We start from the raw sequence: 19,897 nt of genomic DNA, 5'->3' as shown, positions 1-19,897 counted from the left end.
TTACATAAAGCATTCTGTACCACCTTCTTCTTTTGTTCCTATTCACCTGTGTGCTACCTTATCCATTTCATGTCAACTCCTTATTGATTATAGAGAAGCGTGTTAGTGCCAGATTCTCCTCGTTAATATTTATCATATTAGATTAAGTGTGATATTCAATTATTAATTTATTATAACGTGTGATCTATATATCTATTGTTTAAATTATCAAATAAACATTTTAACTTGCAAAACAGAACTACTTCTCGGCTCAGTGGGGTCAGGGGGATTCCAAGAGAGGGGTGTTATATAGGGGTAGTCATCCAGAACGCATGAACTGGACATAAAGATATATCAATAAGGGTTTTCATTCAGTATTATAGACTAGGCGTTGACTTAGCTGTAGTGTTGAATTGAATCCTCTTACAGGACCCGCCACAGTCTCTGAAGGTAGGCAAGTTAACCAAAGTATTTTTAAAAAACACTTTGGATTCTGCCGAGACAGCCAGCCGAGCCCTTGCTCAAGGCATTCTCCTCAAGACATGCGTGGCTCCGAAATTCATGGTTTAAACCTGAGACGCAAGCGTCTCTTATAAAACAACATGTGGAGGAATCCAACTTGTTTGGAAAGGCAGTTGATGAGGCCTTAGAGACTGCGAAAAAAGAACATGAAACCCTAAAGAGTTTGGACCAGATCACACGGACATTCCACAAGGCGAGGATTTTGAAACGGAAGGTTTTTTCGTGGCCAATGCTCCACTCATCAACAATACCCTTCAGGAAACAACTGGAACTCTCCACATGGAACCAATACTTGCAATACCCTGTACCCCCAAAGGGAACAGCGGGGTGGTAAGGGAAGAGGCAGGAACCCGACCCCCAAAGGTTCTCCTGCCTCAGGCACCAAATGACTTGAGGATTCGGGTCCCCTCCCATGCCTCTCCTGTCGGAGGCCTGTTGACATCATTCCTGAAAGCATGGGAGGGAATAACCAGACCAATGGGTGCTAAAAACCATAGCCCACGAGTACTGTGTAGAGTTCAACCAATCCCCAAAATACAGACCTCCACATCAACGAAGACTAACACCAGAACATCTTTGCATACTTCTTCAAGAAGTAGAGATACTGGAACAAAAAAGGAGCCATAGAGATCGTACCTCTATCACAGGTAAAGGAGGTTGTTTATTCAGTGTACTTCCTTGTACCCAAAAAGGATCTAACCATGCGTCCTGTTTTAGATCTGCGCCCAGCGAACAAATTTGTAAAACCACAAACATTTTGCAAGGTCACCTTGCAGGAAGTTATTCCTCTGCTCACACAGGGGGATTACATGCATACTTTAATATTTCGATGTTGCCAGTGCACAGACAGTACCTCAGGTTCATGATAGGACACAATCATTATCCGTTCAAGGTACTAACCTTCGGCATAGCATCTGCACCAAGGGTATTTACAAAAGGACTAGCAGTAGCGGCAGCACACCTGCACAGGCAATCCATCCTGATCTATCCTTACCTCGACGACTGGCTCATAACAGGGGACTCTTACGTAACGTGTTTGCCAAATACCCAAAAGACGATAGATCTTTTATTCAGTCTGGGATTCTCGATCAACGAGACGAAATCCAGCTTAGGCCCCAGTCAAGTCAAACAATTCCTAGGGGCTCTAATTCAAACAAAGGACGGCCTTGTCTTCCCCTCCAACGAGAGGGTTCAAAACATGTTATTTCAAATCCCTCACTATGTCGCCAGTCGAGAGGTAACAATACACAAGGCTATGTGTCTGCTAGGAATGATGGCTTCATGTATCTACTTAGTTCCTCACATGTGCCTGCGCATGCACCCAATGCAAGAGTGGCTAAACAACCAGTGGTGTCAGGCCAACGGACAGTGGGACGATTTAGTAGTGGTCTCGCCAGCCCTAGTTCTCTCGCTGCGGTGGTGGTCGAGGAAAAACCTCTTGAAGGGAAATCCTTCACCACCCCCGCAGTGGAAGCCACTCTAACTATGGATGACTCCATTGCAGGGTGGGGAACCCACCTGCTCCAGCAGACAGCAAACAGAGTTTGGTTGCCAGACATAGCATCCAACCACACCTGCTGGAACTACTGGCAATGTTCAAAGCACTGAAAGCATTCGAAACACAACTACAGGGGAAGACTATCCTAATCCTTGCAGACAGCACCACAGCCATGTACTATCTGAACAAACAGGGAGGCACTCATTCTCCAGGTCTGTCCAAACTGTCTCAGAACATTTGGAAGTGGGCTCTCAAACGCATCATGTTCCTGTTATCACAACATGTTCCAGGGGAACTCAATCTTCTGGCAGACGTATTCAGCAGAAATTTTCTGTTGCCCAGGGAGTACGAATGGCGACTACACGGAGACACCGTCGCCAATGTTTTTGCACAATGGGGTTTTCCAGAGATAGATCTGTTCGCAACCCTGGAAAACACCCAATGCCAAGATTACACCTCCAGGTACCCCCAGAGCCGATCCAAGGAGAACGGACTCTGGATAACATGGTGAGGGGAATTTGTCTACCTCCCTCCCCCCCCCCCGACTCCCCTTCTCAACAAGATCATGCACAAGATGCACCATGAACCGGTCACAATGATATTGGTCGCCCCATGTGGGCCCGACAACCCTGGTTCGCTCATCTGATGGAGATGTCTCTATTTCCTCCAGTCAACTGCTTTGCCCGTACAATATGCTGTCGCAAGACAGAGGGGAGATGCTTCACCCTTGCCCGCAGTTACTGAACTTAGCGCCCTGGATACTGAAGTCATAGAATTCGGACACCTACAGCTCCCCCAAAGATGTATGGACATCCTCAGGGAGGCAAGGAAACCTAACACTAGATATTGCTTTTCTAGTAAATGGAAACGGTTTGTCATTTGGTATAAGTCAAAGAGCATCAATCCAATCGACTGCTGTCCCACTCACATTGTCCTATACCTAACTCACTTACTTGATTCAGGCCTAGTCTTCAACTCAATAAAGGTGCACCTAGCGGCACTTTCAGCATATACAGCATCACAACAAAAGGTGTCTTGGTGGAAGATACCAGTGATTAAGGCCTTCATGGAAGGGGTAAAAAGAATTTGCCCTCCCATTTCTAACCAGACACCCGGATAGGACCTAAATGTGGTGTTAACGAGGCTTATGGGAGCTCCTTTCGAGCCCATGCACAAAGCAAATCTTAAGAACCTCAGCCTCAAGACTGCTTTTTTAATAGCTATCACCTCCATTAGAAGGGTAAATGAACTGCAGGCACTCTCTATTCTAGATCCCTTCGTAACAGTTCACAAAGACGAGCTGGTTTTGTGCAATCAGCCTAGATTTGCCCCTAAATTCATTTCCAAGTTCCATGTGAACCAGTCTGTAGAGCTACCAACGTTCTTTCAAAATCCTTCAAGCCTGGGGGAGAGAACCCTGCACACACTAGATGTATGCAGAGCTGTCATGTTCTATATGGAAAGAACTTGTCCACTAAGGAAAACTAATTCGTTTTTCGTGTCTGTGGCGACAGGAAAAAGAGATGCAGTCTCCAAATCCACTATTTCTAGATGGATTGCCAATTGCATTACACTCTGTTACTATCTTGCGAAGAGAGAACTGCCCTTCAAGCCTAGAGCACATTCCACTCGAGGCACTTGGGCATCCATAGCATTCATTGCAAATGTTCCCCTTGAGTCCATCTGCAAAGTGGCAACCTGGAGTTCTGTACACACCTTTACAAAACACTATTGCCTAGACACTCATTCTAGGTCTGAATCTCGGGTGGGGACAGGCAGTACTAAGACATCTTTTCACTACTGTTCTATCTCACAACCCACCTCCAACTCCGGGTACTGCTCGCTAGTCTATGCACAGCATGTGATTCTAAGCAGATTGACAAACATCAGAAGACATGCATTACTTACTGTAAAAGCATTTCTGATGGTTGTATCTGCTTAGATTCACATGCGCCCATCCTTCCTCCCCGCTCGGATGGACGGAACATAGACGTCTTACCACTTTCTCTCTTTTCTGTACTCGCTCACGTTAGTCATAAGGCTCCCTCTTGTCAGAAAAAATACAATTGAAGGGACCTCGACGCATGAGGGATCTTGGGTACACTACACGTCACGTAGGGATAGTGTTATAGGCACGCCCATGTCGACGTCCCCTTTTGATTCTCGAAAGACCAGATGCAATACTCCGGGTTACCACTGGATGTCGGACTATGCACAGCATGTGAATCTAAGCAGATACAACCATCAGAAATTCTTTTACGGTAAGTAATGCATTGTCGTACTGCTGTCATGCAGGCGGAGGGCTGGAATGCTGCACTTGTGCTTACCTGACTCCGGCTTGAGGAATGTTGGGGGCTCTGCCCTCACCCCGAGAATGATAAGTCTATATTGAAAAGATTTGATATCAAAGACTGGCAAGGCCATCTTGTCCACCTGAAGTTGACATTTACCCTGATTGCCGAAAATTCATACTATGACTTTCCTTTAACATTGACCTTTTTTGTTTTGTCAAACTTCTGAAATTTACACAGCGAATGATGGCTCAAGCATATAATATGAGACATTGCATTGTGCAACACTGACTGCACCCAGCTGAACAGAGCTTTTCACAAACGTTTTCAGAGCCTTTTTTATCTAATCTATTTATTTACGTCCATTCATGTACCTAACATTTTACAGACTCTACTCCTACTAATGTCTTATTTCAGCGGTTCACAAAAATGCTATATTGTTGCTAATGTTATTTCTAGGGTACAAATAACTTGGGTAACATGTAATATTAGCACAAGACTGCTAATCAAATACGTTTGTTTGCTAATCAAGAAGATTTTAATTAGCACATTCTGCTAATCAATTTTTGGAAACTAAATTATGCCTTGTATGCTGAACTAGACATCTGTTGGGTACAACCTAGGCTATGGAAGAGGACTTGTGGGACGAGGCAGGGTGCGGCGCCTAGATGGGCATGGCCATGTGTGGCTATATGCGACCAATCAAAAAATTGAGGGATGTTTGCGTTTCAACGAAAAATATTTTAATACCTGTCCACATAAACGGGAACTCTCACATGTATGGTAGAAGGGGGACTATGAACTAGTAGTGCTGTAGTCACTACAGTGAGTAACCTTTACTTGTTTACCACACTGCCATAATTGTGATGAGGCTGTTAGTTGTTGGGTAAAACAATCAAGTGATCCATGTATGAGCATAAAAAAAGTGATGAAAATAAGCGAGCACTTCTAAATCACTTGGGAACACGTTGTTTCTCTACTTATAATTGCTTTGCAAGTTTGCTTATTTTCTCAAGCAGATGGAACCTGACCTCTTGTTGCCCTATCTGTAATCGCCCCAGATGACTAGAAAATTATCGCCATGCTGCCTAGAACCTTACTGGGGGTTTGGAAGCTGCAACTTAAATCTTTTTCTCATTTTGTGTATGCTGAGGCTCGCTAAGTGAAATGTGTGTGTTCTTGCCTTTTCACGTTGTATTTAGAAACTTTAGTTACACCTTACGGACAAGCCCAGGGTTGCTTGTTGTTGGCTCATGTCTAATGGGTCTGTCCTAGCAGCTTTGAAAAAACGGTTCCCTTTTACTAAGGGGATGGATTGATTTACATAAGGGTGGACACATCTTTAATTGCATGGTCAAGCTAAACAAATGATCCAAGAAGCTCTTCGCATTTGACCGTAGTGTGGGAGGGTTTGCTTCTAGTATTGGTAACCTATCTTAGTCCAGGATTGAGTGTGCACCTAGCTCAATCTCCATATGGTTCCAGTAGCGCCTACTTTGCAGAAAAGAATTGCCAGAATCTATGTTAAGTTCTAGATGCTATTTGATTTTTCCTCTTGCTGAATAAGAATACACCTTCATTGGGTACGACTCGGAAAGGTTGCTGCAATAATGACTTAAAAATACATGTCCAGTATTGTGTTAATCACATTTGTTTTGTTTCCATATTAAATCTTAGCTTGCTGGTATGACATCCTTGGCTTATTCTGCATTCCTCCTAACGCTATTATCTAATGGAGATTTTTGATCAACCTATGCGGAAACCAGAGATTAGAATGTGGTTTCCTAGAGTTATCTTGACTTAGAAGCTGTATTTTTCTTTTTTTAAACGTGTTAATGACTGTTGTGAGGGTCTTCTGCAATCTGAAAGCTACTGAATTCTCACATTTCTAAGAATTATATACAAGTTGCAGCCTGAAAATGTCAGGATGTTAAGTAATGGTAGTACATGAAATAGTTTTACCTCTTCCCACTAGAATATTGTTTTAGCTTTAACATTGAGAATTAAAAAGTCGCAGGTAAGTAGCATCTGCAATACTCGTCGCTTCTCATTCAGCAGTGTACAAAAAACAATAACGTGAGATTACTTCATCTCATTTCATCTTCAGTTCCTGCTTACATCTGTCTTGTTTGTTCTTGCAGTTGGTGGAATTGAAAAATGGGGAAACTTATAACGGTCATCTAGTGAGTTGCGATAACTGGATGAACATCAATCTTCGAGAAGTAATCTGTACCTCCAGGGTAGGTTGTAAACCTGCACTATTTGTGAAGCCTACTATTGATTAGCATTAACAAATTATGGGCCTCTGTAATGTACACTTTATTGTATTTGTATTGAATTGACAAAATGTAAAATATCATAAATGCTGAGAACATTCTCTTCTGTTAGTTCACCCCACCATCCAAAAATAGTTTTGAGACTATGAATTTGGAATGCTATTCCTTGCGGTTAACCAGTCCTGTCCAATCTCTCTTCTACTAAGGTTTGCTGTTAATTCGTTCCTTCGTGCATACTTCCAACTGAATAATCTTGTGCAGAGGATGAGAATGGACCGGAAATCCATCAATTAACACCACAGAACGGAGTAATCGGAATTGAATGATTAAATGTGGCAAGAGCAATGCCACCCAAGAGGTGGACCTTTTTTATTTTTTATTTTTTAAGGCAACTTTTTCCATCATGCCAGTGTGAACTACCATCACAGCGCTCCAGGTGAAAACACTAACTTTCGTACTGGGCTAAATCTCAGAGAAACAGGTGACTCTATGTATTACAGGACCAATGTTATTTAAAAACGAAGTAATACATTTTGATTTGAATTTTAGAGACGGATATTTACCTAAGTGTAGTCTAGTATATTAAATAGTCCAACCACATGGTCATGTTGGACAGAAATGCTCAAATTGAATGGGTTCCCCCTTCATGCCCATTACATACATGTATTTGAGTTTTTGCAATTTATTATAGCATCCCAGAAAATTGGTAAAAGGATCATCCTTTCTCCGCCCTCCCCTGTTCCTCCATTAGGAGATCCCAGCAATTCAAACAACAAATCAAAAACCAGTTCTCAATATACCATAGCACATACCCATGAATCCATTAACTTTGGATTCTGACCACTGTGTCAGAGATGCCGTGACCGGGAACCGTAGCTGGCAGCCTACTATGGAGGTGCACAGAGATACTGTGGCTGTTAGCAGAGCCGAAAGGTCAGTGGGTTCAAGCCCTCACCAGCGCATGCAGGCTTGCCTTGCGTGCGGGTCCCTTTGCTTCCTCCCCACCCAAACAAAAAAAAATTACATTTGCCTGCAGCTGAGTGGGTAATTGCAGTCAAGACCAGCAGTACAAATTGAAAAATTGCAGATTAAAGGGAGTAGAGATGATCAACCGAAGAGTGAAAAGGGAGGAGGCAGGGAGAAAAGAGATGCAAAAGGTGGGGAACAGGAAAAACTAGAGCAGGAAGCAGTTCAGGAAGAATAAAGAAGGAAACGCTAGGAAGAAGGAGGGATGGAGGGAAGGAAGATGAATTGCAACCATGTGTGCATGAAAGTGTAAATGGGAGAATGAACAAGCCATTATGTCTCATGTTAATCGGAGCATTCTACCCAGTAGCTCAACCTGCATGACGTGTCCCCCAAGAAGGCTAAAAAGAGTGGACTTGGATACTTCCCTGCCTTCTAGGACAGACCACCCAAACGCGGCAGAGGGCCACGAAGCAACTGTACTAGATTCATCGGAGGCACACAAAAGTGGGGGCAACATGGTAGAAGCTGTAACAAAATAATTTCTTTTAAGCCTCCCCTAATAACCTTCAAAGATGAGCTAAAATCAGCATTATGTGAGGAACTGATGAAGATGTTCTCGACTGCAGTTGGAGAAAATGGTAAAGAGATTGAACACCTAGGTGGCAGGATAAATAACCTGAGGAGGACCACATAAAATGTAATTACCTGGGGACAGAGAATGCAGCCACTTTAACAAACGGTGAAGGATTTACAAGTGTGCCAAAAAACCGCTCCAGACGCGAGAATATTACAATTCGAAATTTTAAGGAAGGTTCAGAGCTGCAGAATGTAAAGAAATGCATGACCATTCTCTTCGACAATGGTGATGCATCTCAATGACACAGAATATGAAATGGATAGGGTGCACATAGTTGGAAAGCTTCGAAACGAACCGGCAGCGGCTTAAAGATATGCATATTAGCTAAGCTCACAGGTACTCGTCCAAAGAAAAATTCTCTTGACAGCATTGAAAAAACAATGTATACAATTACTGGATGGCTACTTTCAGATATTCAGTGATCTCCCCAGCTATGCTAGCTAAGAGGCAGAACATGAAAATGCTCTCAGATGAACTAATCAAGAGGGACATCAGATACCGATGGCTCTTGTTTGTTTGTTTATTTATTTAATATAGCGCAAAACCAAACCCGCAGGTAGCCGGGCGCAAACATTACAAGAATACTTGAGAACTTGGTTACAGTGACAAACACAGAAGTAAGCGGTAGGAGCAGATTCAGAAACATTATAGATTGCATGTGTTGGACAGTTAATGCCAGATGTTGGAAACAGAAAGAGAATGGAAGGTGGTACAGTTCAGTGAGGTATGCAGTAAGAGAGAGCTAGTGCGGTTGATTGTCAAGTGTCGGAAGCAAGAAGGAGCTGAGTGGTGGTCAGCCGCAGTTTGTAGCTGGGTACTGGCAGTGGGGGTAGGGGTACCTAGGGACAAGTTAGCAGGGCATAGTCAAGAGGGTGTCTCTCAGGGCGAATGGAAATGTTGCGGAGGGGGATCACCTTAGATGTCGTTAGATCGTAGCCATAAGAGTGCCTTGCGTCTGAGACTTGGGTAAGGTTGGTCCTTTCTGAGTTCTAGGGGGAGTTTGTTCCAAGTTAGGGCCGCTGTGACTGGAAAGCTGGCGCCGCCAGCTGTGCTTTTTTTATATCTGGGCACCAGCAGGGTGAAGGCGTTAGATATTCTTGTGGGGCGATTAGAGGTTCTTTTGTTGATTCTGTTAACTAGGTAGGGGGGAGCTATATTGTTGAGGCATTTGGATGTGAGTGAGATAGTTTTGAGGGTGATCCTGTCATTAATTTTGAGCCAGTGGATGTTCCTTCTGGCGGTGGAGACATGGGCTCTGTTGGGTAAGTTTAATGCTACTCTAAGAGCATTATTTTGGAGAGTTTGGAGTTTGTTGAGGATATACTTGTTAGATCCAGCATATAGGGCATTACAATAGTCCAATCTAGATATGATAAGTGCATTAGCTAGGGTAATACAGCTGGCCTCCGTTAGGAATGGTCTACATGCTCGGATCAGTTTACAAGTATAGGCAGTGGAGGAGGCTAGGGAATTAGTTTGTTGCTTGAAGGTGAGTGCTGAGTCCAGATAGACCCCAAGGGTTTTGACTGCGGGCATCACTTTGATGACATTGTTGTCAATGTTAAATGAGGCGTAGTTGGGGTCTAGTTTTTTAATTGCTGTCTCTGTGCCGAGGATCAGAATCTCTGTTTTGTCGTCATTCAGACAGAGGCCGTGGGATGCCATCCATGCCTGAATGAGGAGGTATATCTTATTTACCTCTTCCTCATAGGCATAAAATGTAAGCTGAATACGAGGGAGGTCGTGGCCCAAACCGTGAAGGAAGGGATAAGAGCGATACAGCGACACAAATATCCAGAAAGGAAATGACTAGAGAACTTCTTATACTAGAAAATGAGATGGGATGGGAAAGGCTGACAATGCAAAGTGGGTAGCTCACAAATAGCCGAAGCTATTGTGCAGCTATTAAGAGATCCTTGGGCCAAAAACTCGCACATCCTGGTCACTTTTTAATTGGAAAATCTCTTGGTAGTTCAAAGACATAAGAGACCAAAAGTTAATGTTAAAGTAAACAAAAGCATATAGGACTCTGCATTCCACAAGCGACTTTATAAGGAGATGGCCCTCACCAAATTGCAATACCGCCAAAAAGAGGGACAAGAAGACCCTCCCTGCTGGAAGGGTCACGAGTCAAGAGTAGACCTGCTGTCTGGGTGCTAACAGAGGACAAACGGTTACCAGTAGATGCAAGAAATAGATGGACTAGTTTGTTCACATAAGTAACGTATTGGGGGCAGGGAGGCGAAGCGAAGAGGGAATGGAGAAGGGCCAAATATGAACATCGAAAAAAGGAAACAATTGTCAACGCCTAAGGGACAGATAGGGCGAACTGCATGCCATTTTAAATGTTGCATCTGAGGGTGAGGTGGGAGTGCCTTAAGACCGCTGGTAAACCTAAAGAAAGTTGATGTGCTACTTCTCTATGTAAAAACTGGAGAGGTAGTGACTCATTGGTCAGGTGGCATCTGCAAGATTTTGGGACAATAAGAATTTTTGAATGGTGTGGCGGTTTAGAGGAAGGGTCGGACTCCTTAAGAACTTTATCAACTCTAGTTAATGAATTATATGAAAAGGTGTAAGTAAAGTAACAGATGGCAGGACTGGCGACTACCTGAAATCACTTTGTTTGATGTATGCAGAGCATTTCTTAGAACAATGTGCAGATTGAAATACGGCTGGTGAAAGAACACATTCACTTTGACAAGCAACAAACGCTGTGGGCTCCTCCCCCCAACTGGACTCAATCTCCCAGAACCGGGAAGCGGAGCGAAGTGAGTAAAGTGATCTGGGAGTGGGTGAGGTGCGGTCCTGCCAAAGCTGTCGGATGTTTGCTTACATCCAGTTTTGAACATGCGAAGAATGTGTTGCCGCGGCTCCGATCGCCTAACAACTCTGAAAATAAACTGTTAGCAACATTGAAAACTGCATTGGCCTGGATCCGGAGTCCTTTATTGCTCGCTATTAGTTGCATCAAAGCCTGTAGCGTTGGGGAGACTGCGGGGCAAGGCCATTGATCACCGAAGCCGAGCAAGGATAATAATTCAACACAAGTGCCCTAATATCACCCATTACCGGAAAGCGCGGCATCATCTATCAACCTATACTGCATACGATCATTATACTAAAGCCAGAAACAGCGGGGGGTCACAAACTCTCCGGCGCCTCTTATCTCGCATCTATGAGAGAATTACTGTCGCCTCGTACTTGTATTGTATTCCATCACATAGCGATAACCAACAATGAAAACTCAACAAATAAGAGGACTAAAAGTATCCAGGCAACCTCCGAAGGAGATACTAAAGGGGATCAATCCTCAGAAAACGTAAAGACCCCTATAAATGCTTTAAGTCAAACTAAACTAAAGACTCCAATACAGACCACTGAGGCATCATGATCAGGAGAGAACAATGTAACACTTCACAACGCAAATACGGCCTCGAAAGCAAATGAAACAATCATAAGCAGACTGATGCCAACTGATGTAGAATTTGAGCCTACTCATGCAGAGAAAGACTTGAGCCAATCAACATCAGACAAAGGATTAAAAGGAACTCTGATGCCGACAGAAACTTACAAAGAAACAAATGGATGTATCTTAGATGAGGTCTTTACTGATGCAGGGATCTTTGGTCTTTCTAGTACTCCTGTGAAGCTGGCTGGTATTGCGCTACGTAGAGGAGATGTAACAGACTACTATCAATCCCCCCTCTTTTGTCGCAGTACAAGATAAAGCATGGGGCTTTGATACACGAAAGCAGAAGCGAAAACTCAAACAATTTCAAAACAAAAGAGGAAGAGCCTAGCCTCAATTCAAAACTTGCTGTCGGAGATTGAATTTAACATGTCGGCAGAAGAATCATCTCAAAACTTCCCCAGAGAACCTAGAAAAAGTGAGTCACAAGATGAACAAAACAAACAAAGAGAAGAAACGAGACAACATGAGAACAACATGACACCAGTAGGCAATTTTAGCTAATATGTCTAGAATCTTTTCAAGATATACCATCGACTAATCTTGAGTTAAATCAAGTAGTACCTCCAGACTCCATCAAGAAGATCGGAATTGGGAATCACAGAATGAGAATCTAAATTCCACAATAACGAACAAAGGCGCGTCAGAATTACAGAGCACTATCCTGGCTTCCATCTCACCATTTCTAAAACTGTATGAATCAATTAATGAGGCTATGAGAGACCAAAGCACCCTGATTGCCATGTTGTAGACCAAACTAATAATAGTGGACAACATAGCGATGAAAGTGGAATCTCGCTTAGAACTAGAAGCAGAAACATCAGCACTCTGGCAAAATCTGCTACGTGACCTAGCACGCAGACAATCCAATGACAAATCCACTTTAATGGAATCGATATTGGAAGATTGCAGATGTATGCGATCAATGTTGAAAGGCCCAAAAAATAAAGATTTGTTGGCCCAAGTAAATACGCAAGCCCCCGCTCTGAAGAAACCTGTGATCCCTACAGCAGCAGTAGATCGAATTCAACCGGAACAAGCAAACAAAGCTGCGGGAAATATCTTTTTGATTTTCATAGAAAAAGATCTAGTGCAACCAAAAGGAGGACGAGAAAAATTACCGTAGAAATTGCTGATAAAGGAATAAACAAAAACAAAAAATCAACTAGTCACGAAAAAGAAAAAAACAATCCATTGGCTTGAAATCTAAGAACTCCACCAAAGTTTGAAGTAGATCAATCCCCCAGCTAGAGTTAGAAAAGAACTAGCTGTATTCGAAGTTGAGAAGTCTATAGTGGGAACAAAATGAATTTTGACTCCTTCCAAAGAGGACCTCTGTGAAATAGAAGACGTAACATGCCTCAGTGATCTGGTGGAAATCATCGAGCGGGATGAAGATGCACACTGGAATAACTTCTCGGAATCAGAATGGGTAGAAATTGAATGCCTAGCTGCTAAGAGATCGGATGAACCCAGTAAAAAGGACGAGAAAATAAAGAAAACTGGAGCTGCCCTCCCTCTGAAGAAGAGGAGGAGAGAATTTTTCACCATGGAACAGAAGTGAATGAAATTGAATCAACAGAAAAAGCAACAATCTATTCAAGCACAGAGACCAAGAGCGAAAAGCCCATATGTGTACAGTAGTAGGCAGAAAAAGGAAATCCCCAAAATATATCTAGAACGGATTGATAAAGGGCGTAAATCTCAGATCCAAAATAGATGGACTGTGATGAAATTACTTCAGCACATACCCAATTTAAGATTCATATCGACAGATGACATCAAGATAGTAGAATTTGTTTCTGAGAAGTCTATTGACCAGGTAGTCTTACACTTGACATCATGGAAAATTGAGACCGCAATCTTAGAACAAAATGTGAAATTATTGCGATTAGGGTACGATCTACAAGACTATGAGAAGTTCAGCAGTCACCCTGAAGGAAGATCTCGCCTTGCTGAAAAGGAATCTGAGAAAAAAACATTTGCAAAGATTGAAACCTTCAAAGAAATCTAATTTCAGTTCAAATAAGCAACATCATAATAATCAAATAGAAAGAGATCAAAAATCATATAAAGACCTGCCACTTGGACAAGCTAATGAGAGGCAAAGTGAAAAGGATAGAAGTCAACCACTAGAAACTAGGGAAAGCAACTTGGCTGAGAACCGCTCCATAATGAGCAATCCTGAGAGCTTTGCAACAGGAAGTATGCATGATCTACGAAAAGTGCGTTTCACAGTGAGAAACAATCAGAAGGAAGAGAAGTGCAGTGGAGGTGAAGGACTCCTGGAAAGGGCTAGCTGAGGCATTCGCGGCCAGAAAGAAGAAATGGAATAAAGACAAGGAAGTTGCCTCGTGGACCAGGTCTGCCACCATGTTCCATCATGTGACGGCTATGAGGCCTTTCTAAATCCAGCATGCAAGGGCTTCATGGGAAGACCATACTCTGGGCTATTGACTCTGGTGAAAACCGACTCTGAATATCAAGTAGTCTCACACAACAGTCCCAATCCATATGTGCAGATTTTACATCTACAAAGGAAAAATAAGAACAAACAAACTGTGATATTAATAAACGCATACTGGCAAGTAAACTCAGTGCAAGAAATTAATTTTATCCAAGCACTGTGTGAAGAAGTAGACCAAGTTACAGCTGGATGGAAAGAAGCCCCTGTGATAATATGTTGTGACTTCAACATACGTCTGTTAGATGAAAAAGGAATTCCAAAAAATGAACGAGAGCTTCTAGGGAAGGCACAGAAGTGGTACCAAGAAATGAATCTAAGAGACCTCCTTATGCTCAATGGGCAAACACTTGGCGATATACCAGGGAGAAGCACATGGGGACTTGGAAGCAAGAGATTTTGTTTGGACTATTACTTTTGGTCTGGGAACCTACAGAACAATAAAGAACTTTTAGAAGTAAAACTCCAGACTACAAGCGACCATGATCTAGTTGCAATGGCCCTAGAAGTAAATGAAGCACAGAAAACCTGTGAGTTAATGGACCCAGTTGAACTAACATGGGCCAGAAATGGATTGAAAATTGGAAAGAAAAAGATTGCGAAGATTGACTGTACATTTAAACAAGCTGTGGATGCTAACACGAATCAGGTAGATTACACTTGGATTCTGAGAGATTTTTCCAAACCATGTAAATTTAATGGTGCAACCCCAAAGAATCCCTATGATCCGCTAGTGCACAAAGCAAAGAAACAACTTCGCACTGACATAAGAAAAACAAACATCTAAAACCTCCAGAGTGGATAGAAATAATCCGGCAATGGAAACAGAAGTTTAAAAACTGGCTAATTGCCACCAAATCTCAGCGACTACAATCTGAAGCAGAATAAATGCTAAATGCGATTGGTTAAAAAAAAACACCAGAGATCTCTGAGAACTCTTAAACAATGGAGGATCATTTAGAGTGGATAAAATGCTTGCGCAAGTTGGTGAAGTAAGATGTCGTGATCACTATGCAAACCTGTTTTCTGATCCCGGCGATAAGGCTTTAAGAGAAATTACCAATTTACAATCTGAGTGGGCCATCGACATAGAGAAGATGTCGAAATAAGAATCAAGAAACTTAGCCCATCAAGAAGAGCAGGCCCAAATGGGATATCAAATTATTTACTAAATTAAAACCCAGAAGAATAGGGCGGAGTCCTGATTCAAATCTACACACAAGCCCTGAGCATAAGACAAGTGCTGCGATGAGTGCTCATTATCGTGCTCTCTGACTAAAATACGCCAGAAGGTATTCCCTTATACCGCTGGTTTCATTCTATCGCCCGAAGGTCGCAGCCATCTTGACATATGGCTCAGAGGGGATGTTTTGTCTACCCTGGAAAATCTGGTCCCTTTTAGGTCTAGTCTGGCGGAAATGTTTGTGTCTACCCAATGCCCTCCGAATGGCGGTAACTCGGCAAGAAAAATATCGATAACCGACCCGCATCGCATTTGTTTGTGGTGCTTGTGTGAGAGTCACGACACTGTCGAATGTTAGGGAGAATTCTCATAAATGGACAATTTCCCTTACCTACTGAGTCCCTCAGCAGCTTTGCTGGATTTCTAGGGTTTATTCTTTTCACCTGGTAAGAGTGTGAGCCTTTTTCCCACTTGCATGTGTTTTGCTGTGTGTGTGTGTGTTTTTACCATTTGTGTGATCTTGGGCTCTGGAGCCTCACCTACGCCATGAGCATCATTTTTTGTGTTACAGAGCACCCTCAGTGTAGTGACACCGGGTTGTCTTTTAGACTTCCCACTGGGACTGACTACTGCCTTCCAGAAACATGTAAAGTTGCCATAAGTTTATGTAGTCTCTTAAATCACAGACCCAGTACACCCCATCTTACATGGAGTATAGGAAAGGGTTAATTCTTATCCCTTTTTGTCTGTTTCTCTTGGAACACTGTTTCGCTCCCTTTTCATCAAGACTTGGCTGGTGGCAGTGGTAACTACCCTATTTTTTTCTACCGCAGTTACCTTAAATAACCATGGTATTGTTTTAGGCTATTTTAGTAGCCTCGAATATAAACCTGTTTGACCAAATATATTTTATTTCGGCTCCGGCTGGGTTTATTTGCCATTTATTTTTGTATAAGTCTTTCTCGTGTTTTACTCTGTGCGCCAAACGAGGTTTGGTCCCTTTCTTCACCGTCTTTTCGCGGGCTTCTGCACAGAAGCCCTCCTTAAGGCGCCTAAAAGTCTGGGTAGGCAGGATGTGAGGGAGGGGTCTTAGGGTCCCTGCCATGGGTTCCGTTGGTAACCCAAGTTGCACTCCTGTTTGATTGGCTGGGTGACTGTTCTTGCCAGGACAAGCCACCCTGCTGCGTGATTGACAGCCAGGTTGTGTGAATGGGGGGGAAAACTGCATAAAAAGCAGGTCTCTGGACTGGAAAGGCAGTCGCCACTGGAACGAAAGAACCGACGACGGGCCGACGGATGAGGACCCCTACCACGACTGAACCGCCCGGTGAAGCCCTGCTGCAGGCCCGAATCCTCAAACTCCAATGACGGGGAAGATCCTCCAGGAATCTTCTTCCCCTGAGCTGGTGGGACCAACCAGTTCGCCCAAACTTCAAGCCAGGACCCCTCCTCTGGTCTAATTCGCTGTACAGAGCTACAGTGGGCCGGCTAGCCACCAGGAAGGTTGGACCCTGCTTGGGTTTTAAGGAGCGCACCTTATATTCGTTGCTTTCCTCTGTTGCTGGTTTCTTCCCTGGGTGGTTCAGGACCCTCCAGTCGTCCTACTTCGTGTCAGTCAGACAGTCGCTTCAGGAACCGTGAACCTGCTGGAACTACCAGGAACGTCCGCCTAAGCTACAGGTTCCTCTCCGTTTTAAGGTTACTGTGCAAATGTGGATGTTCTTCTAGTTCAGCTGCGGTGAAAGTGTGTGAAATCTTTCTCCAATCCAAGGGCTTGTCCTTCTCTTCTCTTTGAACTAACTTTTCTGCCAACCAGCCTTGTCCGGAACCCGTGGGGCGAACTTTACCGCAAACTACCCTGAACCGTATGATATTGGGCAAAAAACCTTTGAGCTAGTGACTTTGGCCTTAAGCCTTTTTACCCTGATTCTATTACTGTAGTTCCTCTTGCTCAATTGCCCTCAGTACTTAAATTGGTGTGGTTCCATTTCTGCCTAACTTTGTCTTTCCCTCCCATTTGAATTTCTGGAGTGTCATTTTGCTCCCACTTCATTTTGGGAGCTTAACTTGTCTGAAACGTATTGGGAGTGATGTGGTGTTAGTGTGATTTTTTTTTTAAACTGCTTTACTTTAGTGAAATGTTATATAACTGATGTGTAAATAAATGTATATTCTTTAACTAGGAAACCTTGAGTCAGTATCTGTTTGACTCATAGTAATTGCTGTCCTTTGTGTAACTATTGATACTGCTCACTTGCTCTTGCTGCTCAGCCATTGTTACCACTTTACTGTGTAGTACAGGCTTGTACCAACGGTAAATTTGTACTGTCACTTGTAGTCTTAATTGTGTGTGGTGTTCCCAAAGGGTACTGCATATAATTCTGCCTACCAACGACTGTTCCAAATGCCAGTCGCTGATCTGAATCTTTCCCTTACGCCTTGCGGGAGCGTAAGGGAAAGCTTCAGGTAGGTAGGGGTTCTAAACACAGTAAGTCCCATAAATCTAAGTCCAAGGGGATGTTCACTGACGACTCGAAGGGGCAATTCTCTGCATCGGGAGGGGTCCCGGGGGTCTCGGTCCTGGAGTGGGTCCCGCCATTCGTCCTCGTCTCGGCATTCTAGGAAGCGTTGTCACCGGTTGCCTTCCCCGTCCTCGGAGGATGGTGCCGTGAGGAAAGTGGCTTGTTTGACCAAGTCCCCGACTCCAGAGGAATGGGCTGCTTTTCGGGAGCAGATGTTGGCGATTTTTCAATCGCAGGGCACAGTTCCATCCACGCCTTCTGACGAAGCCGGCAAGGAACGGTCTTGTACCGTGGCTCCCAAGCCTTCCGGCTCGGGTCGTCGACCCGACCCATCGGAAACCTTCAGGGTCCCGTTCAGACAAGGCCCAGGATAGTCGCAAGAGACGTGCTTCCCGGTCTCGGTCCTCATCTCCATCGATACTGCAGAAATCAGGCAAGGGCTCAAGGGCGGCGTTGACTCCATTGGCGCTGTGTCCGTCGCATACCGATGTCGAAGCTGTGCCTTCGTTCCAGCCGTTCTCGACGCCGAAGCTGTCGGCGCCTTCTTGTATTTTTGCCCGAAATTTACCGACAGAGGTCCCTGATTCTTTGGATCCTCCTAGGAAGGCTACTTCTAAGTCTGTGAGGCCGGTGGTGGACTCCAGACCCCCTTCTGTCCCGAGGCATGGTTTTTATCTCCCTCTGGATGACATATGAGGAGGAGGAGAGGTCAGACTTCCTATCTGGACCCTGTAGAGCCTGATGTAGCTCCTGTCTTTTCAGGAGACATCCAGTTGGAAGAGTTGAGGCAGACTTCATGATGCCAGTGGTTTGGCCACTTCTCCGGAACTGGAATTTGGCAAGCCTAGCCTGGGGCTCATGCCGAGTCGTCCTACAGGAGGCTTGTGGCTAGGGTCACTGAGTATCTGGGCTGGTCCAGTCCTCCTGAAGATTTTGTGATGATGGCCTAACGGACATTTTAGGTCAAGGTCCGTCCTCTGACCTGGTGTTACCTTTTCATCTGACATTACAGAAAGGGTGGCGGCTGCTTGGAAGTCTCTGAAATCTCTTCCGGCTGTTAACAAGTTGTTAACCAAAAAATACTGCCCTTTCGGTAGCGACCCCAGCTACCTTTTCATCTCACCCCACTCCCAAGAGTTTGGTGGTTCAGGCGGCTATGGCCACCTCGAGGCATGCGGCGTACCCTACCATCCCTCCTGATAGGGACGACAAACGCTTCGAAGGTTGGGCACGCAAGGTGCTTTCTGCAAGGAGTATGGCGTTAAAATCGGCCAACTCCACTTGTGCCTTGGCAAGATTTTCACACACTCTGGAATTTTTTCATTAGCGGCTCAGCATATTCCCAAGGGGGAAGAAAGGGATGGGTTCCCTGCTCTCGTGTAAGATGGCAAGGATGCCATGTGTGAATCCCTTCAGTCGTGTTTGGACACGGCTGACAGTGTTAGCCGGTCCATGGTTGCGAAAGTCGGGTTTTTCTCCAGATGTGCAAGTCCGTCTCTTGAACATGCCCTCTGATGGCCCTCATTTGTTTGCCAGCAAGGCTGACGAGAGCCTTGAGAGGTTGCAGACCTTGAAAGCTGCTGCAAAATCTTTGAGCGCAACTGTGCATCAACCTCTGCCTTTTCATTTTTTAGGGAACAGCAGTGGAGGGGAGGTTCTTTTTGTTACTACTCCTCCTTTGGTAGAATGAGAGGAGCTGCCCGTCAAAGGGGTCAGCGGAAGAATACCCGTGTTGGTCGGGAAAACAGAGGTGCAAAAGGCGCTCGGGCAGCTGCCTCGTTGCCTTCAGGCGCTGCCGCATCTGCTCCTAAACAGTCCCATGGTTCGCCGGTTGGGGGCAGGCTGTCTCAGCATCTCGAAGAATGGCGAGCCATTACTTCGGAGGTGTTGGTTCTGGATACAATAGCCCACGGTTACTGCCTTCCCTTCCTAAATAGGCCTCACAACAATCCACCAGGGAATCTCTCTTTGAAGCTTCTGGATCTTCTCCTTGTGCAGGAAATCTTGACCCTGATGGAGAAAGACGCTATAGAACTGGTGCCTGTAGTGGAGAGGAACAAGGGTTGGTATTCCCCATATTTTTT

At 44.3% G+C, this 19,897-nt stretch overlaps 1 protein-coding gene across 1 annotated transcript in view; it reads left to right on the top strand.

Annotated features, from left to right (window-relative positions):
- Window positions 1–19,897, top strand: part of LSM4 (LSM4 homolog, U6 small nuclear RNA and mRNA degradation associated) — a 176,991-nt gene that overhangs the window by 89,492 nt on the left and 67,602 nt on the right. Inside the window, exon 3 of the mRNA XM_069649267.1 lies at window positions 6,432–6,530. Coding sequence (XP_069505368.1) covers window positions 6,432–6,530 — 99 coding nt within the window. The remainder of the gene's footprint in view (window positions 1–6,431; window positions 6,531–19,897) is intronic.

This window comes from Ambystoma mexicanum, chromosome 1p (genome assembly GCF_040938575.1).
Source record: "Ambystoma mexicanum isolate Mex_15411 chromosome 1p, UKY_AmexF1_1, whole genome shotgun sequence".
Lineage (NCBI taxonomy): Eukaryota > Metazoa > Chordata > Amphibia > Caudata > Ambystomatidae > Ambystoma > Ambystoma mexicanum.
This window is presented reverse-complemented; position numbering and strand designations above follow the sequence as displayed.